Here is a 21,080-nt window from a genome sequence, read left to right as displayed (position 1 = left end):
CCCTAAAGACATGAAAGCAGGGTCTCCAGCATTGTTCACAATAGCCAAAAGGTGGCACCAACCCAAGTGTCCATCAAGAGATGGACAGAGAAGCACACTGTGGTCGGTCCGTACAATGGACTATTACTCAGCCTTGGAAAGGAAACATCTTCATGTGCTAGAGACGAATCCCAGTTATTAGAGGCTTTTCTTTGACTTTGTTTTAAAAAGATTTTGTTTTAAGATTGAAAACAGCAACTGGAAATTCTGAAGGGCTTTTGTCTCTAGCCCAGTGCCCTTAGGGAGAATTGTAACGTGGAAGGGACTGGAAACGGCACACTAATGCTTAGCACTCCCACCCCCCGCCCCACCTTGGGTCTGGTTATGTTTAAGAATTATGTAAAACACGTATTTACTATTTTTTTTAAAGATGGATCTGTTTGAGAGAGAGAGAGAGCATGCACTTGAGGGGGAGGGGCAAAGGGAGAGGAAGAGACACTCTTAAGCAGACTCCGCGCTGAGCACGGAGCAGGACTCGGGGCTTGATCTCACGACCTTGGGATCAGACCTGAGCCAAAACCAAGAGTAGGATGCCTAACTGACTGTGCCACCCAGATGTCCCCGTATCTCACATTTTTTTTTTTTTTTTAAGAATCAATCTCCCAAGGAACTCTGATTTTTGTTTTTGCTTTTATTCCATGTTTGGCGGAATTTCTAAACCTGTATTCATCACTTCAACTCTTGATATTTTATATATATGTTTTTTAAATTTTAGTAAGTTCCGTACGTATATCCAAATCAAAATGTGTACCAGTGTCTCCTTATGTGTATAATTTTTAAACCCATCTCTTACTGCGAAATTAAATACTCTGTGCTTTAGGACAAAGTATCTTTACATCCTTCCTTAAATTCCTAAAAGTGAAACTTAATTACAGTTTTATGTCTTTCGCATATATTGCCATATGCTTTCCAAGGCTTATAAGAATTTACACTTGTATTTCTCTAATCAAAACAAGAGTTTGTATCCTTTACTCCTGTTCCCCAGCTGTTTACATTTTGGCCCGTTTCCTCACTTTATCAATCAATCTATGTATCTACCCATCACCTCCGCATCCTGTATTCAAATACCACCCATTGTTCTGATAATGTCCTCTAAAACTACTTTTCTTTTGGAACTAAAGTGTTATTATGCTTTTCTAAAAAAATTAATTAACTTGAGAAAGAGTGCATGATCGGGGAGGAGAGGGAGAGAGGGAGCAGCAGACTCCCTGCTGAGCAGTGAGCCTGATGTGGGACTCTATCCCAGCTTCCTGGGATCATGACCTGAGCTGAAGGCCGATGCTTAACCCACTGAGCCACCCAGTTGCTCCCTCTTAAAAAAAAAAAAAAAAAAAGATTTATTTGAGAGTGTGCAGATGTGGGTGCAAAGACAAGCGAAAGTGGGGAGGTAGATACAGAGGGAGAGAACGTTGCAGACTTCTCCCTGAGCGTAGAGCCCAACGCTCTATCCCATGACCCAAGATGACGACCCTGAGACCGTGATCTCACCCAAAATCAAGAGTCAGAGCTCAACTGACTGAGCCCCCCCAGGTGCCCCTAAAGTGTTAGGCTTCCTTAATCTTCTTTAATCTAGAGCAGATCCTCAGCCTTCATCTTTCTCGACCTTGACCTTTTGAAGAACAGAGGCACCTTATACAGACTTGTATAAATGAGACCCTCAATGAGTCGAGCTGACACTTCCTTGTGAATGGTTTCCGAGTCTGCATTTTTGGCAGGAATACAACAGAAGTGTCGATGTCTGCTTCTTGCATGTTCTGTCCAGTGACCTGGATTTGTTCCACGATGGGTGATACTAACTCATATCGTGGTTAAGGTGGTGTCTGCTCTTTCCCTTGGTAGTTAATACATGATCAGTGGGAGAGCTGTGTGTCCGCTAGTGAGTTTCCGGCGGGTACTCAGTCTCGCAGGTCTTCTGTGTTCCTCACTCTGAGATTTCTGTCATCCTGCCCCCCGGTCAGCCTGCGCAGGAGGCAAAATTCATGTTCCAATGGCTGATGACTTTTTTTTTTTTTAACCTAATCCTGCTTTCTCCAGGGGTAAATTTGTAGGTACTAGTAATGACTAATTTTTATTGAAGAGCTACTACACGTGAGGCCTTGTCCTAAGCAGCTAGCATATATGGACTCCTCTAATCCCCACAGTAACCCTACAAGCTAGGCTCTGTTAGAGGATCCCATTCACAGCAAACAACTGAGGGCAAGAGAGGGTGAGTAACTCGCTCGGGGTCGCCCAACAGATAAATGGCTGCATCAGGACTTGAACCCAGGCAGCATGGCTTCAGAAATACCCATTCCTTGGGGCGCCTTGGTGGCTCAGTGGGTTAAAGCCTCTGCCTTCGGCTCGGGTCATGATCTCAGGATGCTGGGATCGAGCCCCGCGTTGGTCTCTCTGCTCAGCATCCCTGCTTCCCCCTCTCTCTGCCTACTTGTGATCTCTGCCTGTCAAAAAAATAAATACAATCTTAAAAAAAAAAAAAAAGAAATAGCTATTCCTAACCACTGTGGCATCCTGGCCTTCCTGGGTCTGCTTTAATACACTCTTAATCCCGTCCTTCCCCAACCCAACCCCCCCCCAACACACAAGGGTAGCCTGCTCTCAGCTTGGTATGCATCTTCCTGTTTTCTTAAGTTCCTTTTTACCCAAGATTTGGGGGAATGCGGAAGGGCACCTGTTTAGGATTCTGTTTTCTAAACTTTTTTTTTCTTTTTTAAGATTTTATTTATTTATTAGAGAGAGTGAGAGAGATCGAGCACCAGCAGGGGTAGGAGCAGACTCCCTGCTGAGCAGGGAGCCCCATGCCAGACTCGATCCCAGGACTCCAGGATCACGACCTGAGCGGAAGGCAGACGCTTAGCCCACTGAGCCACCAGTTGCCCCTGTCTTCTAAACTTGGTCCATGTTGGTCTCTCAGACTTAGCTTGGGCTCCTGGCGGTCCCCCCTCCCACACGAGGAAGGAGGAACGTAAGCCTCCATTGCATATTTTATAAGCCCTGTAAGTGACGCCTCTGTCCTGGAGAAGGTTCACAGTTGGGCTCAGAATGGACTCCGGAGGCAGGGCTGCCTCTCTGCTACCTGCTCGCTCTTTCCTTGTCATTACTGTATGTTTCTTTTTGTATTTCAGATACCTTCAGGCTTCAGTGTGGCTGCCAGCGTCCGGGTGGGGAACGCGCTGGGCGCGGGAAACATCCAGCAGGCCAAGAAGTCGTCAGCTGTCGCCCTGCTGGTCACAGGTGCTTAGAGTCTCTCGTCAGCGACTCAACCGAGCACGGGTCTTTGCACGGGAAGCCCAGCTGCCCGGTTCCCAACAGCCTTCCCCTCTCACTGCGATGTCTCTCTGCCATTTTTACCTCCAGGACTCTTTGCTGTAACCTTCTGTGTCCTGATGTTAAGCTGTAAGGATCTCGTGGGGTATATTTTCACTACCGAACGGTGAGTGCAGAGATTGTCTTGAAATGTGAAATCTGCGGTAAAAACATGGTTAAAAAAAAAAAAACAAAAAACGGTTGGGTAGATGCCCTCCTGGGAGAGCTGCCTCCCAGAGCGTCCCTGAGCCATTCAGAAGATGAGAAACGCGCTGCCGTTACCTGGGAAGAACAGGTCCGCTCTGGGAGCTAATTTATCATCCAGAATCTGCTGATAGATGCTGCTGGTGTTTGGGATATGCATGTATTTTATTTTATTTTATTTTATTTATTTGTTTTTAAAGATTTTACTTATTTATTTGACACACAGAGAGAGATCACAGGTAGGCAGAGAGGCAGGCAGAGAGAGGGGGAAGCAGGCTCCCAGCTGAGCAGAGAGCCTGACATGGGGCTCGATCCCAGGACCCTGAGATCATGACCTGGGTTGAAGACAGAGGCTTAACCCACTGAGCCACCCAGGCACCCCGATATGTGTGTATTTAAAAGATTTTATTTATTTATTTGAGAGAGAGAGAGATCACACAGGGAGAGGGAGAATCAGACTCGTCGCTGAGCAGGGAGCCTGATGTGGGGCTCGATCTCAGGAACTGAGATTATGACCTGAGGTGAAGGCAGATGCTTAACAGACTGAGCCATTCAGGCGCCCCAGAATATGCATGTGTTTTAAAGAAGGAAACCCCTTTTGGGTCCCATCGATAACATTTCCAGTTAAATATTCTGTTCCCAGGGACATGCATCATTTTGGTGTCTCAGAATCTGCCCAAGTGCCTGGTCTGGACGAGTTGGGTCATATACTCGTCAGTTCAAATTGAAGTTAAAATCCCCCTAATGAATCGTCTCAAAAAAAGTCACATTATCAGACTGATCACTGAGAATTCTTGTAAGAAATGGATTGGCTCTGTGGTTCTTGGGTTCTGTTGGGTTGGTTGTGGTGTGTTTTGACTACATGGATATATGTGAAGGTTAACTCTGATTTAGGATTATTTTTTTTTAACATTTTATTTATATATTTGAGAGAGAGAATGAGAGAGATCATGAGTGCAGGGGGCGTGGGCGGTGGCGGGTGGAGGGTAAGGGAGAAACAGGCTCCCAGCTGAGCAGGGAGCCCGATGCGGGGCTCAATCCCAGGACCCTGGGTTCATGACCTGAGCCAAAGGCAGACGTTTAACTGACTGAGCCCCCCAGGAGCCCCTGATTTGGGATTCTTTCATCAGCAATTATAAGATGAAAAATTGACTTTTCCTTCATGGATTTAAAAAGCAGCTGGTGGACAGGTCTGCTGTTCCCAGTTCATTCTTTGGGTATTTGTCTGTTGACTTTTTTTTTTTTTTTAATTTTAAGATTTATTTATTTATTTGAGAGAGAGAGAGAACGAGCGGGAGGGGCAGAGGGTGAGGGAGTGAGACTCTCAAAAAGACTCCACTCTCAGCACGGAGTCCCAACATGGGGCTCGACCTCATGACTCTGAGATCATGACCAGAGCCGAAACCAAGAATCGGACTCTTAATTGACTGAGTCATCCAGGCGCTCCTGTCTTTTGCCTTCTGGTCTTGGGTTGTCCTCTTTCAGCCTCAGCCATTTCGCTGTGGGGAAATACAGTGTTTAAGTGTCCCTCCCTTGAGAGTGAATGGAAAGGCAACCGGAAATCATTCTTGTGTTCTTAAAAGGGAATCAGAATTAACATTCTCAGATGTGTATGTGCTGATGGTTTCAGTAGACACAGGGCATATCTTGGATCCTGAGTCTGTCCACTTCTGGAAGCCGTGCAGGGCAGGCAAAAGCATGGAAAACAAAAAGGCCCACAAACCATAGCCTTGATGATATGAGACAGAGAAAACTCAGAAAATCAAATTACTTACGAGCTTGTGGGGATCAGCGGGAACTGGCCACATTGGCGACATAGATTTTTAACAACAACATGGACATTTAACCTAATCAAAGAGGAAACAGGGAAAGAGCTCGATGCAAAATAAGAAAGGAGGAAATTATTAAAAGAACTATAATTTTTTTAAACCATGAGAGACTAGTTTGCATGACTTTTGCAAGTAAATTAAAAAAAAATCTGGAAGGAATAAATAACGTTCTAGGAAAATAAGTTACCAAAACATACCTTGGAAAACATAGAAGGGCTAACTGGACCTATTTCCTTAGAAGAAATAAGAAAAGTTTATTTGAAAAATCTCAAAAAAGCACTAATCCCTGCATGTTCCAAAGGAGAATTTTATAGAACCTTTAAAATGTAATTCCAGTGCTGTTGTACTGTTGCAGAGACCAGAAAAAGGAAAATTTCCACATTCTGTTTAGGACTAAGCAAAAGTAGAACATCGGTACCAAAATCCGACAGTTTGTACAAGAGAAAAAGAAAGTTGCAGACAAATCTCTCTTACTAACTTCTGTCTTATAATCCAGAAGAATATATTGTGGACCACATTCAGCAGCACATAAAAGATAATACATTTGGTAGACTATGGAATTGAATATAATCTATCAGGTAGACAAATCAAGTTGGGGAACACCGTGTAGAGAATGCTAGAACATGAAATGATGGAGGCTAGAAGGGGAAGATAAGAGTGTGCATTTGTATCTGGACAAGGACAAACAAGGACAGTACCAAGGACTGTTGCCTCATCTTGGGGGAGGTGGTGGTAATGGGTGGGGAGGGAACAGAGTGGAAGTAAGATTTTTCTCGATATCCTTTTCAAATTGTTTGATTCCTCTTAACTGTTGCATATTCAGAAAATAAAACTCAATTTGAAGAAAAGAACTGTGTTTCTGTCCTTTTTTTGGAGGGGGAGGGGAGCGATTGTCATGGTCTGTGCTGGATTTCTTGTTTGTTTAATTCATTCAACAAATATTTATTGCTAGACAACGTTCTAGGCTTATTTGTTAATCACTTGAAAGTATTACAGATTTTTTTTTTGCCTCCCTGGGTCAGAGGCAACATTTTCTAGTTTCTCCTTAATTGTAGGCATTAAAATCAAAGTCTTCAGCTGTAGAGGTTAGGGACGATTTCTAGGAACCGTGGATAATTCCATAAACTGTACCCATAGCCTTTATAATTTGCCTACCTTGGTTCCACACGGAGAACCTTAACCACTCCATGGTGGTTTCTCCAGACACATGGAGAGATACACATGGAATCATGTTAAAAGAAGGATGGCACTATAAACCAAATTTTATTTTTTTGTGGGGGCAGTATAGTACCAAATCATTGAACTGTCTGCCTTGGCTGACTGGACTAGATATTTCTTCTACAAGTCATGCAATGCGTTGACTTGGGTTGGTTTCCGCTGTGGGCCAAGAAACAGAAGGATTGTCCCCAAATTGGGTGTTGGCTGGAATGCACAAGCCCGTCCAGTTGTATGCGGAAGCCAAGTGCCCTCACCTGAATCACGTAGTCTGGTTTTTCTCACGTGTCTGTCTCCTCCGATCACCACGTGCTTTCTTTTCCTAACAGAGAAATCATTGCTCTAGTGGCTAAGGTGATTCCGATCTCTGCTGTTTCCCATCTGTTTGAAGCTCTGGCTGTAAGTATTCTGCAATATTCCCTTTATTTTTTAAAAGATTTTACTTATTTATATTTGAGAGAGCAAGCTCACCAGTGGGGGGTGGGCAGTGGCAGAGAGAAAGAGAGTGGGAGAAGCAGATCCCCCACTGAGCAGAGAGCCCGATGAGGGACCTCATCCCAGGACCCTGGGATCGTGCCCTGAGCCAAAGGCAGACGCTTAACAGACTAAGCCCCCCACGTCCTGCGATACTCCCTTTAAGCAACTTTATGATCTAAATGTTCCTTCTGTTGGTGGTAAATTTAAGCAGAAAAGAGCAGCTGGGGCGGGGGGCAGGTAGGTGATACTGAATATTTTTAGCATATTCACTTGACAAACTGGTTTGTGATGATGGAATTTTAAGTCCGAGTCTTTTGGGGAAGGGACGTGCTCAGGGATGGCTAGTCTTTCTGAATACTTTGGGGAACGTTCTCACGGTTGGATGGTTTCTGCCTACAGTGCACAGGTGGAGGCATTCTTCGGGGGAGCGGTAACCAGAAGGCTGGGGCCATTGTCAACACCATTGGGTATTATGTGATTGGTCTTCCCATCGGGATTTCGCTGATGTTTGCAGCCAGAATGGGAGTGGTTGGTAAGCCTTCACCACGGGCAGACGGGTCTCTCACTCATGGGCCCCAGAAATGACCGCTGGAACTGTAGGCTTTTTTGGGAGACTTGGCTTTGGAAGTTCATGCCCCTCCTACCCCACTGGGCCCTTTTCCACACTGACATACTTGAGTGGAGCCGGGCAACCTTTCTGCCTCCTCTCCCTGTCCTGTGTCATCAAGTTCTCACTTCTTCCAAGCTGGTGACAGCAGGAGGGCTGAAAAAGCATTCAGAAGTGTACTTTTGGTGGCCCCAATTCTGTCCTTTGGTGACAGTCCTTTTATAGTGGGACCCTGGGGGTGAGTTGAAGCCATTACAAATTGGCCCTATTGGAGTGTGTGGTGTGAGGCAGGAGAAGCAAGGGATCGGCCCTGCTGTGATTCTTAACAGAACTTCTGACAACATACGTGGTATGGTGGGTATATATGTTCTAGATCGTGCCTGCTGTGGCTTAGCCCATGTGGGACCTGGAGCTGTGCTCTGGAGGTCACCTTCATGGCCATTCTGCACCTTCCCTCTCCTGCCTTAAGCCGTGTGTCTTCTAGACACCCCCCGAAGGGCATGCGTGGGATGTGTGTGAACATCACAGAAGGCAGGGGACTCTATCACCTTACCACCTGTGGAGGAAAGAACTTAGTCCACAGGATCTGGAATGACCAGAGCTGACCTTTAAAAGAGTAGGGAAACAGAAAACTGCTCAGCTTTGATTTCTAAAATAATAATTTGGAATACATTGGCAGTTTATAGAAGATTCTGTTAAAACCCGGACACGTTATCTTTGGGTGAAATAGAGACTTATTTACCCATCAGTACTTGGCAGGCCCCGAGAGGTGAGAAGTCATCCCAATATCTCGAGTGACCTCCCCATCCCATTACACTGCCTGTTGTTCTCAAGGTCAATAATATTTTAATAAAAAATAGGGGAGATGTTCCAAGATTGGAGTTGCCAACGCAAAGTTCACTGGACTTTCATCGTGGTGCAAAAAATGACTTAGCTGAGTTTCTGGCATTACTCCTATTTTGGATTTGCCGGTGGCAAAGCTAAGGGAAATATTGGAAAAATCTACTTAAAAGTACAGATCTAAAAAAACAAAAATAAGAAAATAAATTTAAAAGAGAAATAAAAACACAGATCTACCTGTGTTCCCAGTGCTGGATGAGGCCCACTTGCTCATTTGACAAAAGCCTACCTAATATGCGCAGAGTCAAGGGAGTCAAGACTCCCTTAAGGGAAGTGCTGTGGTAGAAAATTCCAGTTACAAAGTTCGTTGCTGGAATGTGTAGCATGGTGGCTATAGTTAGTAATACTGTATTGAACGTTTGAAGGTTACAGAGGGAGCTCTCAAAAGTTCTCATCCTCAGAAAAAGAACTTTGTAACTATGTGTGGGGAAAGGTACTGAGATTTATTGTGATCGTTCTGTGATATATATGAATATTGAATCATGATGTCACACGCTCGAAACTAATTGTTATATCTCAATTTAAGAAATGTTGGGAGCTCTGGGCAGGTGAGCGCTCTGTGAGGAGACTGTAGTCCGTCCCTGCCACTCACCTCTTCCAGAAAATAAAGTTTAAAACTAACTCAAATTTCAAATACTGTGTCACCATTGGTAGGATATGCAATGGCGAGCATCACACCAGTTACCCTTAATACCCTCACGGGCAGCTCCCGCAAATCAGGAAGTCCCCATCTTGATCTCCTGGGGAGGCTTTTCAAATACATACATTCCTGGGGGATTCTGACACTCACCTTATTTTGGGATTCCTACGTTGAATCCAATAAATATTTTAAATGGTATATAATGAATTTCCTGGAAATATCACCCATCACTTTCAAATTAGGTAGAGATATCTAGTTACTTTCTGTTTAGGGTGATTATGGTAAGCTGGTAGTTTTTATGGATCAGGAAAACTGGATTTGAACAAGAAAGCATATATGTATATATATATTTGCTTTTTTTTTTTAAGATTTTGTTTATTTATTTGACAGAGATCACAAGTAGGCAGAGAGGCAGGCAGAGAGAGAAGGGGAAGCAGGCTCCCCGCCTAGCAGAGAGCCCGAATGTGGGGCTCGATCCCAGGACCCTGGGATCATGACCTGAGCCAAAGGCAGAGGCTTTAACCCACTGAGCCACCCAGGCGCCCCTGTATTTGCTTTTATTAGTCCATTATAGGAATGGCAGGTGGCTATCAACTTTATTCTTCTAAATATTGGGCTGATCACTCCTGAAACATGTGACATGGGTGTGACTGCTGGTATCAAGGAGCAGATCCATAAACCATGCACCAAGTCTGGCCACCCAAACCTGTAAACCCTGTCTTGCCACCTTGCCCTTATTGAGATCTCAAAGGCTGTGGAGATAAACCGAGACCAGCCAATGGGAAAAGCAAAGGCTGTTTATTCTGAGCTTGCCCCAGCAGGGGACTTGACCACCATCACTAAAGTTTTGGCAGAGACCCCAAGGCAGGCCGAGGAGTGGGAGTGCTTCATGGTGGAGAACAGGAAAGCGTCAGGTGGACCCTGATGGACGCCGGTGGCCTGGGAAAGAGGTGGGCTAACCGAAGTGGGGGGTCCTGTGTGGCTGATCAGGCGGGGTGCAGCTTTGGTTTTCTCTGCTTGGCCCTGAGCTGGAAGCAGGGACAGAAACGGAGGAAGCTGTCAGTTATTGATGGTGTCCTGGCCATTTGGGGTCGGCTGTTATGGAAGTTATTGTTGAGCTCAGTGCAGTAATCCTAGACATAGAAGTCTGGGCTCCCGCAAGTCTGATGGGTAGCAGGCTCGCTTTTGGGGTGCTTATGGGGGGTGCTCACTTTTGGGGGGTTTCCTGGGTATGTTGCTACAGGTGGGGGTCATATTTCTCTGATACATGGTGTGGCCATTGTCTGTGTATTCAGTGTTTCAGTCTTTTTTCAGGGAAAACTAGAGACTCTGGGAATTCAGGGAAGGCTGGAGAGCCAGATCTTTACCACTTGGGATTATAAAGTCATCTCATGGTCCACTGTATTGCAAGATCTTCTCGAGCCCCTTGATGGTGTCCATCATGGTGGTCATCCTCGAGGAGAATGGCTGCACAGAAATATTCCAGACTTGGGAGAAAATGCAGCCAGCCAGCCTCACAAGCCCTGATAGGGTCCCTTCCAACAAGGTTCAGGAGCAGTTTCCCTCTGCTGTCTCTTCTAGTAGATGAAATGTCCTGGCTAAAGATGATGAAGAAGTTATTTAGGAAGATGTTGTGGGAAAGGCAGGCTTAAGCGTTGGCGGTAGGACCCTGGTGAGAAGACTTGGCATGTAGCCAGTCAGTCTGGTCAGTCTGGTCAGTCTGGTGTTGGCTGAAATCCCTAGACATAGGCCTTCCAGTTCCGAATGCATAGGGGCCGCTGATGTGTCCTCGCGGGTGGTGACTGTCTGTTGTATATGGTGTGCAAAGACTATAGGGAGTACCTTTGGCCAAGGGAGCTCAAGGGTTGCTCAAAGTTTTGCTAATTTCAGTTCAAGGAGGACATTGGTCTTTTCTCCTTTTCCAGGACTTTTCCCACACATGGCGGGTGAAGAGGACAGGATCGTTTTTGAGTGAGGGGCATTATCTTACAGAGTTTTTTTATATGGTTCCCGTAGTGGGTGTGTCTCAGTCACTTGATAAAAAACTTGGAATGTCTCAGGTTGGAAACAAAAAATCAAGCATCTTTTTAGTGATGGTGAGGATTGGAGCTTTTCAGCAAGGACATGCTTCAGTCTATCCTGGAAAGAGACACCGTTTTAGTAATTTAGTAATAAAATAAGTTTTTATTACTAAACTTATTTATTTAAGATTTTATTTATTTATTTATGACAGAGATAGCAAGAGAGGGAACACAAACATGGGGAAAGTCTAAGAGCGAGAAGCAGGCTCTGGGCTGAGCAGGGAGCCCGATGTGGGACTCGATCCCAGGACCCTAGGATCATGATCTGAGCCGATGGCAGACGTCTAACCGACTGGTCCACCCAGGCATCTCGTAATGTTGATGTTTTATGATGGCCTCTTTGAACCCTCCAGAGACTGATCTTTTGGGGCCTCAGATAGGACCAGAACCTGGTTAAAGCCGCTTTTCTGGCATCAATGATATGGAAGCGTTTCCTTCAGCGCCCACATTTTCTTGTCTGACCGGGGCCATGGCTTTAGAACAGCCTCCCGTCTGGGTAATAGGAGTGTATTTAAAAGCTTGTCGGAGTGCCTCAGTGATACAGTTGCTTAAGCTCCCGACTCTTGGTCTTGGTTCCTGTTCTCAGGGTTGTGAGATCGAGCCCCACGTCTAGCTCTGAACTCAACATGGAGCTCGCTTGGGCTTCTCTCTCCCTCTCCCTCTGTCCCTCCTGCTCATGTTTCTCTCTCTCTCAAATAAATAAATCTAAAAAAAAAAAGTTCCTTAATTTGCTGTCCATCTATGATGGGGGTTCCAGCACAAGAGAGCAACCCGCTCTGTTTCCCAAGCACCCCCCAAACCAGGGGCTGCTTTTCCAAAGCGTGAATCTGCTGTCTGCACAGATGTTCCCTATCTGGTCTCTGGTGGCTTTAGGAAGCACAGCAGGGTCCGCCGTCTGGGCTGATTGCAGGGGGAAGACTGTGGTCTGAAGGAGAGCTCACACTAGGGCTAGCACATCCTGGCTGATAACCCCCAGCTCCCGAGCTAAGGCACGACTCACCAGTGAGATAACATGAGGTCAGAGTCGTCAAGAGGGCTCTCGGATAAAGCTGAGTGAGGTACGGAGAGTTCCCTGGGACAGGGAAGACAGCCACCAGGGTCGCCTTCTTCTGGGAGTTTCGGAGAGTGACAGGACTCTCAGGCTGTTGGAGTGAACAGTAGTGGGAGAGGAGGGGACACACAGCAACAGAATCTTCCAAGCGGTTAATCCGCTGGCTGAAGAATGCCGTGTGTTCCCAGCAGTGGGATCTGGGGTGGGATTTGCGGGGGAGCCTAGAACTCGCTCATCAGAAGTTTTTGATGCATAGAGAACCTGTTGCCTGAACCTGAGAGGTTGAGTTAAAAACCCAGGGGCTTATCCAGATGGCTCAGGTGCAAACCGACAAAATGGGGTTTTTGGTAGTTAGGGATGCCTGGGCTTGAAGGAGGCTGTTGAGGAGCCTTCGTCAGGTTCCAGAAGCCCGGGGCCTCCTAAGCGGAGGGTCTGTCCCTATGGACTTCGTCAGTTCATAAAGACGGATTGCGATCTCAAGGAAATTTGACGCCCATTTTCTACAATATCCAGCTAAGCCTAGAAATCCCAGACTGAGGTCAGACCCTAAATGAGCTGTGTTCTGGCAAAATCGTGATTTTGCTGTTGAAACGAGGTCCCTTTTGTGCCAAGGCTACGAACCTGAGAACAGGATTTGTAAGGTGGGCTTCCTCATTTTCTGCACCAGGAGCTCTGGTGCTTAATGTAGGAGATCGGAATCACAAGGGAAATTTAGATGTTTACGGCTCTTGATGGAGGAACTGACAAAAATAGGAGGGAACCTGACTTTACAGACCCACTGTTGTCCTCCGCAGCAAAAGCAAAGAGTTGTTGGCTATCCCGGTGTAGAGGCAGCTGCACAATGCAGACCAAAGACCCGCCTTGTTGTAGCAAGTGGCTTCAGGCAGAATTGATGTCAGGATGGTATTGGGTTAAGTATTAGCGGCAAGTGAGGGATCACAATTTCGTTGATGACCCTGAGGTCTTGGTAAATCGATAGCCTCATCCATTTGATTTTTTTTATTTTGTTTATTTATTTGACAGAGAGATCACAAGTTCATAGAGCGGCAGGCAGAGAGAGAGAGGGAAGCAGGCTCCCTGCTGAGCAGAGAGCCCAATGTGGGGCTAGATCCCAGGACCCCGAGATCATGACCTGAGCCGAAGGCAGTCGCTTAACCAACAGAGCCGCCCAGGTGACCAATTTCCCAATTTTTTTATTTTTTTCTTTTTATTGGCAGCTACAAGGGCCCATCTGGGGAATGAGAAGACCTCTGGCTAAGACTTTCAGCTCTGGGCTTGATTCCCTTTGTTGGCCTTGAAGGAATGCTGAGGAAGGTTAGGGAGCATTGGTAGGAGCGTTCTGAACTTTTATGCATTTTGCTACAAATACTTGGCTCTGTCAGTAGAATATCAAGGCTGTGGAGTATCAGGTACAGGGTCAAGTTCCTTGTCTGGAACCCACCATCCAACGCAATAGAGGAGGCGAGATCTATCTGGAGCGGCCCCGACTTTATTATGAATACAAGAGTCGTCTGATGGGATGCCTGGGTGGCTCAGTGGGTTAAGCCTCTGCTTTTGGCCCGGGTCGTGATCCCAGGGTCCTGGGATCCAGCCCCACGTTGGGCTCTCTGCTCAGTGGGGAGCCTGCTTCTCCCCTCCACCCCCCTGCCTCTCTGTCTACTTGTGAGCTCTGTCAAATAAATAAATAAAATCTTAAAAAAAAAAAAAAAGAGTCGTCTGGGACCTCTAGACCTAGTTCCCTCTGCTGTGCCTTTGATACCATAATTTTGTCTGCAAAGTCCGTCTCTGCCTGTGACATTCCGCAGGGCTGTTAATCACAGCGCAGGAAGGCGTGTTTCTTAGTCGAGGGTTCAAGGGTCTCCGTTAAAGACTGGGAGATTGGGGAAACCTGTGGCGTATTTGGAATGCCAGCCACCTGTGTGGTATGTGGAGGCTGAGGCTGAAGGTGGGCAAGGGTGGCAGGTGTCCACCCGGTGTCGATGAGAATGACTGCCTATATTTACAGTTAATTCCCCTGGAGGGTCTAATGAGTGCTTTTGGCTTCCTTGAGGACTCTCGCTGATCCAAAGTGAGAGACTCTGCCTTGCCTTGGTTTATCTTTCTTTTTTTTTTTTTAATTTATTTGACAGAGTGGGATCACCAGTAGGCAGAGAGGCAGGCAGAGAGAGAGGGGGAAGCAGGCTCCCCGCCAAGCAGAGAGCCCGATGCGGGACTCGATCCCAGGACCCTGAGATCATGACCTGAGCCGAAGGCAGAGGCCTAACCCACTGAGACACCCAGGCGCGCCCTGGTTTATCTTTCTTAGCATCCTTCTCTTTGCAGTGTCTACCAGTGTCCTTGTAGTAGGTGGCTGGCCGGGGGGTGGGGTGGGCCCCCTAGCTGTCTCTCTGCGGGGCCCCTCGTTTACTTTGGGTCTCATCTCCTTTTTGTCCCAAAGTCCTTTCCAAATGTTCTTCCAGGTGTTGTCATTTGGCGAAAGGGCTATTTTTCATATCAGGTTCTGTTTTCATATGAGGGCTCCGATTTCAGTTTTCACTTTCTCACGGATGTAAGGAGACGAAAGGGCGGCGATGGGGACACATCAGCACTTTCTTGGACTCCGGAACAGCAGGTGGCATGGGCGGGCGGAAAACCAGAGAAGAATGCTCTCTGGATCAAAGCCAAGGTCTCAGGACCCGAAACTGCAACAAGAGAACCTTGTCTGGTTCTTGGGGTAACCTGTAGCAAGAATTGGTCCAAATGGGCCCCCATTGGGTAAGAACCACAAACTCACAGGTCTAGGAGATGGGCGCATGTAACAGGCCATGTCCTGGCCTCTAATTCTCCTTCTGTGACAATATTTGACCCAACACCACAAAAAGAGAGAACAAAGCACAGCAAAAGGGATGAAAAGGAACCCCGATCCCACCAAGGATGGCAAACACATGGGAAGCAGTGGTACCCAGGCACCAAACCAATGAAGATACAGCCTAGGCAGTCACGGTAGAGAGACTGGGGTGTGGACCCCAACTTATGACGTCCCCTTGGACTGCATGCGCCACGAGCAGAAAGGCACAAGGGGCCTCTGCGGGTCCCACATCTGGTTGGACACTGGCATCCATGATGTTTGGTCACGTAGGCCAGGTCTCGGGGGGCCTCCATGATGGGCTGTGGAAATAAAGACCAACCGGATGCGAAAAGCAAAGGCCATTTATTCTTTGGCAGAGACCCAGAGGCAGGCAGAGTGATGGGTTGCCGTAGGCTATGGATCAGTGTTCTGTTTTTGCCTATGGTCTGACAGTTGCCCATTGGTATATTCACTTTCTCACTGTTGACCAAAGAAACCCTCCTAGCTTGGGGCCTCCCTCTGTGTCCGGTGTGGGTTTTCTAGGTGGAGTGTGATGGGACCTTGGGATCCACGTGGCCCTTCCCATTTTCCATTCCCACTCAGCCTCTCCTTTGGTGTGGTCCTCTCTCTCTGTGGACAACCCTGTCCTGGGAGCTCTGGAAGTCTGTGCCCAGAGCCAGTGAGGGCCTGCAGGAAGTGCCAAGGGAGAGAACGTACAAGGCGGATGTTGTATTCTGCATTTTGAACATGTTAACTGAGGAAAATAGAACATAGCAGTTTAGAAGTAGGAAATAGTTTGTCCTGGGAATCTCCTCTCCTTATAACTGGTGAATAGTTAGACTCCCAAAGACCAAAAAAGGCTCTGAATGTCAGTTCTGAGATCCAGAAGGCCTGGGCAGTGACTTGCCCTGGGCCTCCCAGAACCTTCTGGAAACCAAAGGAGAGAGCACGTGCGAGGTCTGTGGCTCACTGTGGGTTCCACCCTGGGGTCATGAAAGCAGATTCTCAGAAGTGACAGGGGACCAGCTTATTCCCCAGGGATGCCTGTTTTCCACGGAATTAACCTTTATTACATATTTTCACTTCTAGGTCTGTGGCTGGGGATCATCATTTGTTCCATCACACAATCTCTGTGTTTTCTCGGCTTTATTGCTTGGCTAAATTGGAAAAAAGCTTGTGAAGAGGTAACTGCTCGTTGCTGGCCGGGTAAAAATTTCTCTCCTAGAAAACAAAATCAGCTCAGGCGATCTCTCTCTCATTTCGGAAGGGGCTTTCCCCTTTTATCACCAGTGCTACTTTATTGTTTTAGCTGCATTTAATTTGGATGTGAAGGGCCAGATGACCCTGGATATTACCTGTTTATCCATTCCCCTTTGTTTTATTCAGTGAATTAAAAAATAGGGTTTCCTTTCTTTCTTGTGTCCCGTAGTAAGCTACCAGCCTTGTGCCTGGAAAACCAATTTCAGGACAAGATCTGGACTGAAGAGACAGTGGGATGCCAGCAGATTCATCCTGATACTGTTTTTATGATCCCCAAATATTTCACTAGGATGCCTGCGTGTATCTGTCTCTCCAACTTGCTAGGGTCAGTGTGGATCTGAAATAGTAGGTAAAGAGATAAAGGGAAGGGAAAGAAAGGAATTTTATGATTCTGGGCCACGCCTTCCCCTTAATGTTGTGGCTTTCCATCCGTCCTTCCCCCACCCAGAGACGCCATGTCAATCATTCGGAAAGACGATTGTGTACTTGTAAACTAGAGAAGCTCCAATTACATGTCAGTTAAAGAAAATGGCTTGTTTTTTCCTAAGCCGAGTGGTCAAGTCAATTTCCTAACACTATGGTAAATAAAGCCTCATGAATTTACTTCCAGTTTCATCTTCTAGGCTCAGATCCATGCCAATCTGAGACTAAACATGGTCCAGGATGAGCCTGCAGCTGCCTGCCAGGACCCAGGTATGGAAAACTGCCTCGGCTCTGGGAACAGTTTCCTCTCCGGGTGGTCCTGAAAGGGGCTGTCGGTGGGACGCAAACAGATTGGCTGCCGTGAGTGCCCCCTGAACTCGGGCAGTTAAGTTTCAGAAACAAATGATAAAGTCACACCAATTTGAGGTCAACAGACTTGGAAGTTTGTTTGCTTTGCATTCCGGGTATTAATACACTGCTCTAGATGGTTCGAGGCTGCTGGTCATCCATGCCTTGGATGTAAGCATCTCACAGGCATTTCTAATGCTTGATCCTGCGTAGGGACCCTTATCTTGGAGACTGACGTGAGTAAGTTTATGTTCGTGGGGTTCCCCCACTCCCCAGGCCAACACATAGGTGGGCTTTAAACAGATTATTGGTTTTTTTTTTTTTAAAGATTTATTTATTTGACAAAGAGAACAAGTAGGCAGAGAGGCAGGCAGAGGGAGAGGGAGAAGAAGGCTCCCTGCTGAGCGGAGAGCCTGATGAGGGACTCGATCCCAGGACCCTGAGATCATGACCTGAGCCGAAGGCAGAGGTCCAACCCACTGAGCCACCTAGGCGCCCCCAGATTATTGTTTTTAACTATCATTTCTGGGGAGCAGGGGGCAACTGTGGGTATCATTTTCCTCTGTCCCATTAGTAACCCCCCCCCCCCCGCCCATTCCCAATTCCTCGGGCAGTGAGTCATGGACTCAGACTTGTTCCTTGCTGCTTTCTAAGAGAATCCCTTTGAGCTCACTGGCTGGTGAATTACAGCTCCCATTAGTTTTCGTTCATCTCGTGTGGTCCCCTACGTGCCTGGTTCCAGATCTTGTATTTGAACACTGGGTAGAAGTATTTGGAGGCTGACGACGGTATCGGTCTTCAGAGAGGATTTTCCTTTGGTTCTGTCAAACTCTTAGGGTTACCAGCAGCGTAGGGCGGTTTCAACAACCCAGACTCCTGGCCCATCCAGCTGACTTGGCGGTAACTGGGGTGAGGGCTGGTTGGCTTCTGGTCCATCCTTAATTCTTGGATGCAGCCCTTGAGGTCCAACCTGAAGTCAGAGGGGTTTACCTGGGTAGGGACTGAACTCCTGAAAGCATTGATCCATCCCGATGGAGAACTTTCAGGTCCAAAGAGGCTCCAAAGGCTGGCTTCCAGCTCTGGGCCTCCAGCTTCCCCTAGATCTTGCCCTGATGATTTTTCATTATGTTGGTAAGCACTCTTGACACCTTCGAGATGATACTTTTCAATTATCTTGTCCAGCTTTTGTAATTGTCTTCAGAGGATGGTTGGTACAAGTTTTCTCCTGTCTGCCATTTATAAAAGCAGAGTACCAGTACTTCCTAGTACCTCATGCTGTTGTCTTGAGAGGCAAGTGAGCTTCGTACATGTGAAGGGCTGAGAACGATGCCTCATGTGGAGAAAACACATTTTTAAAAAAAGATGATTTATTTGAGAGAGAGCATGAGGAGAGGGGAGGGGCCGAGGGAGAGGGAGAAGCCCACTCCCCTCCACCCCCAGGAGAAAGCATCTTGTAAGAGTGAGAGCTGGGGTTACTCTGAAATTCCTTTCTCTCACAACTAATACCTACTATGTGTACTAAGAGGTCTGATGCCCATCTTATTCTTTTTTATTTATTTATTTTAAAATTAATTTATTATTTTTTTTAAGATTTTATTTATTTATCCAACACAGAGAGAGAGAGATCACAAGTAGGCAGAGAGGGAGGCGCAGAGAGAGAGGAGGAAGCAGGCTCCCCACTGAGCAGAGAGCCCTACGCGGGGCTCGATCCCAGAACCCTGGGATCATGACCTGAGCTTAAGGCAGAGGCTTAACCCACTGATCCACCCAGGCACCCTTACCATCTTATTCTTGTTCCATTAGGTTAACTGCCTTTATTTTTCCCTCAGGAAGTGTGGGAAGATGACATACGTCTGTCACAATCCTGGGGATGCTCAGTAGGCCTTCTGACTCGATCCACATCTCTCTTCAGTTCTAGGGATGCCCTTGGATTCTTTCTTTGGTTATTTTCTCCTCTGTTGGCCTTGTTCTCCTTCGGGACTGCTCATTAGACGAGTGTTGGCCCCCTGAAAACGTACCCTATGAACCTTCACTTTGAGAGGCCCCGTATTTCTCTAGTTCCTGTGGGGTGGGGGACGAGCTCCCTAGAAGACCCAGGCAGACAACAGTAGGATCCAGTCAGAGTTTGTGAGGGAGTGAGCGGAGAGGGACTCTGAAATGGAATTTCTTTTATGTATCCAAGGTAGCAACTTCTTCCTGAATAAACTTGCCTCTGACAAGTAACACGTATATATGGCAACTTTTTTTTTTTAAGATTTTATTTATTTATTTGACAGAGAGAGATCACAAGTAGGCAGAGAGGCAGGCAGAGGGAGAGGGGGAAGCAGGCTCCCTGCTGAGCAAGGAGCCCAATGTGGGACTCAATCCCAGGACCCTGAGATCATGACCTGAGCTGAAAGCAGAGGCGTAACCCATTGAGCCACCCAGGCTCCCCTATATGGCATCTTGTATACCTAGGGAAAAAAAATCCTTTTGGAGTGCTAACTAAGTTCCTTTTTCCCTTTAGGGGGACCCGGGAGCCATAGAGGAATTTCAGTGAGAGCTGTAAGGAGAAAACACGAGACCCGATTGGACCAGCACGGGCGCCAAGAAGATGTTCAGGCCCAGCCAAGGGACACGACTCACCTGACTGGGAAACATTTGGTGCTGTGGCGGGGGCTTCTGCTCCTGGGGGGCATTTTGGTCTTGATCGTAGGGATTTTAGTGAGAGTGTATGTCAGAGTTGAGTGATAGGCAAAAGAGAGAGAGAGTCAGGACAAGTGATATTTCTGAGCTGACAAATAATTCATAGGTCCCACGGTGGGAATTTGTTTTCAGTTTAAGTTAGTTTCAACTGGGCTCGTGGGTTTGAAGAATTACGAGTTCCAAGTTGTGTTTTCTCATAAAGAAAAGGAACTAAGGTACAAATTAGGTTCCTGTCCAAGACAGTGTCGGAAAGTTCAGAGTGACGATGATTCAGTTCATGTGCCATTGTCTTAACCAAGGACCACTGTGTACTGACTGCATTCAGGTAGGGCTTTGCCGGTTACTTGTTATGCTGAATGTTTCTTTAGTTAAAACCCCTGTACTGAGTGCTTCAGGTTTCCTACTGTCTTGAGTTTTTTTAAATATATTTTGCACTATATCTTTCCTCGTGCCTTCAGTGATTATGCAACGGGCCAATGGCATTTGTTAATATCTAGATCACAGGAGCTGTGGGCAGTGGCGTCGCTTGAGAAACTGGAAGGGGAGAAGACGTAGATTAAGCAGAAAGGAGTCAGAGGGCATTGATGAGCAAGCTTCCTGTCTTAAAATCTGTTTTAATTTTGAATTTGTTTTAAATTTGTTAAACTTGTTAAAATTTGTTTAAAATTTGAATACAGGGTTTGAAGAGCTCATTCAGGCAAAGGAAGAAGTCGGACTGTTTCTCATGTTGATAGAGGGGGCGGGGGGGATTGTTAAATTGGAAGGTAGAAGAAATGAAGAGGGGGATCTAGGAGAGGGGAGGCTGGGTCTTGGGTGGGCCCTTTTCATCTTCTGTTTGGGTCTTTGTCTTTAAGAAGGTGCCCCAGCTGGGCACCAGGGTGGCTCAGTTGGTTAAGCATCTGCCTTTGGCTCTGGTCATGATCCCAGGGTCTTAGGAGCAAACCCTACATCCACATCCAGCTAAGCAGGGAGCCTGCTTCTCTCACTCCCTCTGCCAGCCACTCCCCCCACTTGGGCTCTCTGTCAAATAAAATCTCAAAAGAAAAAAAAAGGCACCCCAGCTTTGGTGGCAAGCATGGTGTATCCAGGAAGTTTTGTGTGGTTCTGTCTCAAAAGGGTGAGGTTTCAGTGAATGCTCCCTTCTTCCCCTGGGGCCTTGGAGAATAGTTAGGGAAGTCTTTGGAGCTGTGA

The 21,080-nt window shown here is 46.8% G+C and overlaps 1 protein-coding gene across 2 annotated transcripts in view; it reads left to right on the top strand.

Moving 5' to 3' along the window:
- LOC116857337 (multidrug and toxin extrusion protein 1-like) overlaps nucleotides 1–19,979 on the top strand; it is a 50,026-nt gene extending 30,047 nt beyond the window's left edge. For both annotated transcript variants that reach the window (XM_032841321.1, XM_032841322.1), the window contains 7 exons: nucleotides 3,162–3,270; nucleotides 3,394–3,469; nucleotides 6,920–6,989; nucleotides 7,467–7,599; nucleotides 16,263–16,357; nucleotides 17,057–17,126; nucleotides 19,711–19,979. In XM_032841321.1, the coding sequence (XP_032697212.1) occupies nucleotides 3,162–3,270; nucleotides 3,394–3,469; nucleotides 6,920–6,989; nucleotides 7,467–7,599; nucleotides 16,263–16,357; nucleotides 17,057–17,126; nucleotides 19,711–19,934 (777 nt within the window). In that variant the 3' untranslated portion in view covers nucleotides 19,935–19,979. The remainder of the gene's footprint in view (nucleotides 1–3,161; nucleotides 3,271–3,393; nucleotides 3,470–6,919; nucleotides 6,990–7,466; nucleotides 7,600–16,262; nucleotides 16,358–17,056; nucleotides 17,127–19,710) is intronic.
- Nucleotides 19,980–21,080: the final 1,101 nt, after the last annotated feature.

The sequence above is a fragment of the Lontra canadensis genome, unplaced genomic scaffold (genome assembly GCF_010015895.1).
Source record: "Lontra canadensis isolate GAN:19392208 unplaced genomic scaffold, GSC_riverotter_1.0 scaffold122, whole genome shotgun sequence".
NCBI lineage: Eukaryota > Metazoa > Chordata > Mammalia > Carnivora > Mustelidae > Lontra > Lontra canadensis.
The sequence above is the reverse complement of the archived record's forward strand: the minus strand, read 5'-3'. Positions and strand labels throughout refer to the sequence as shown.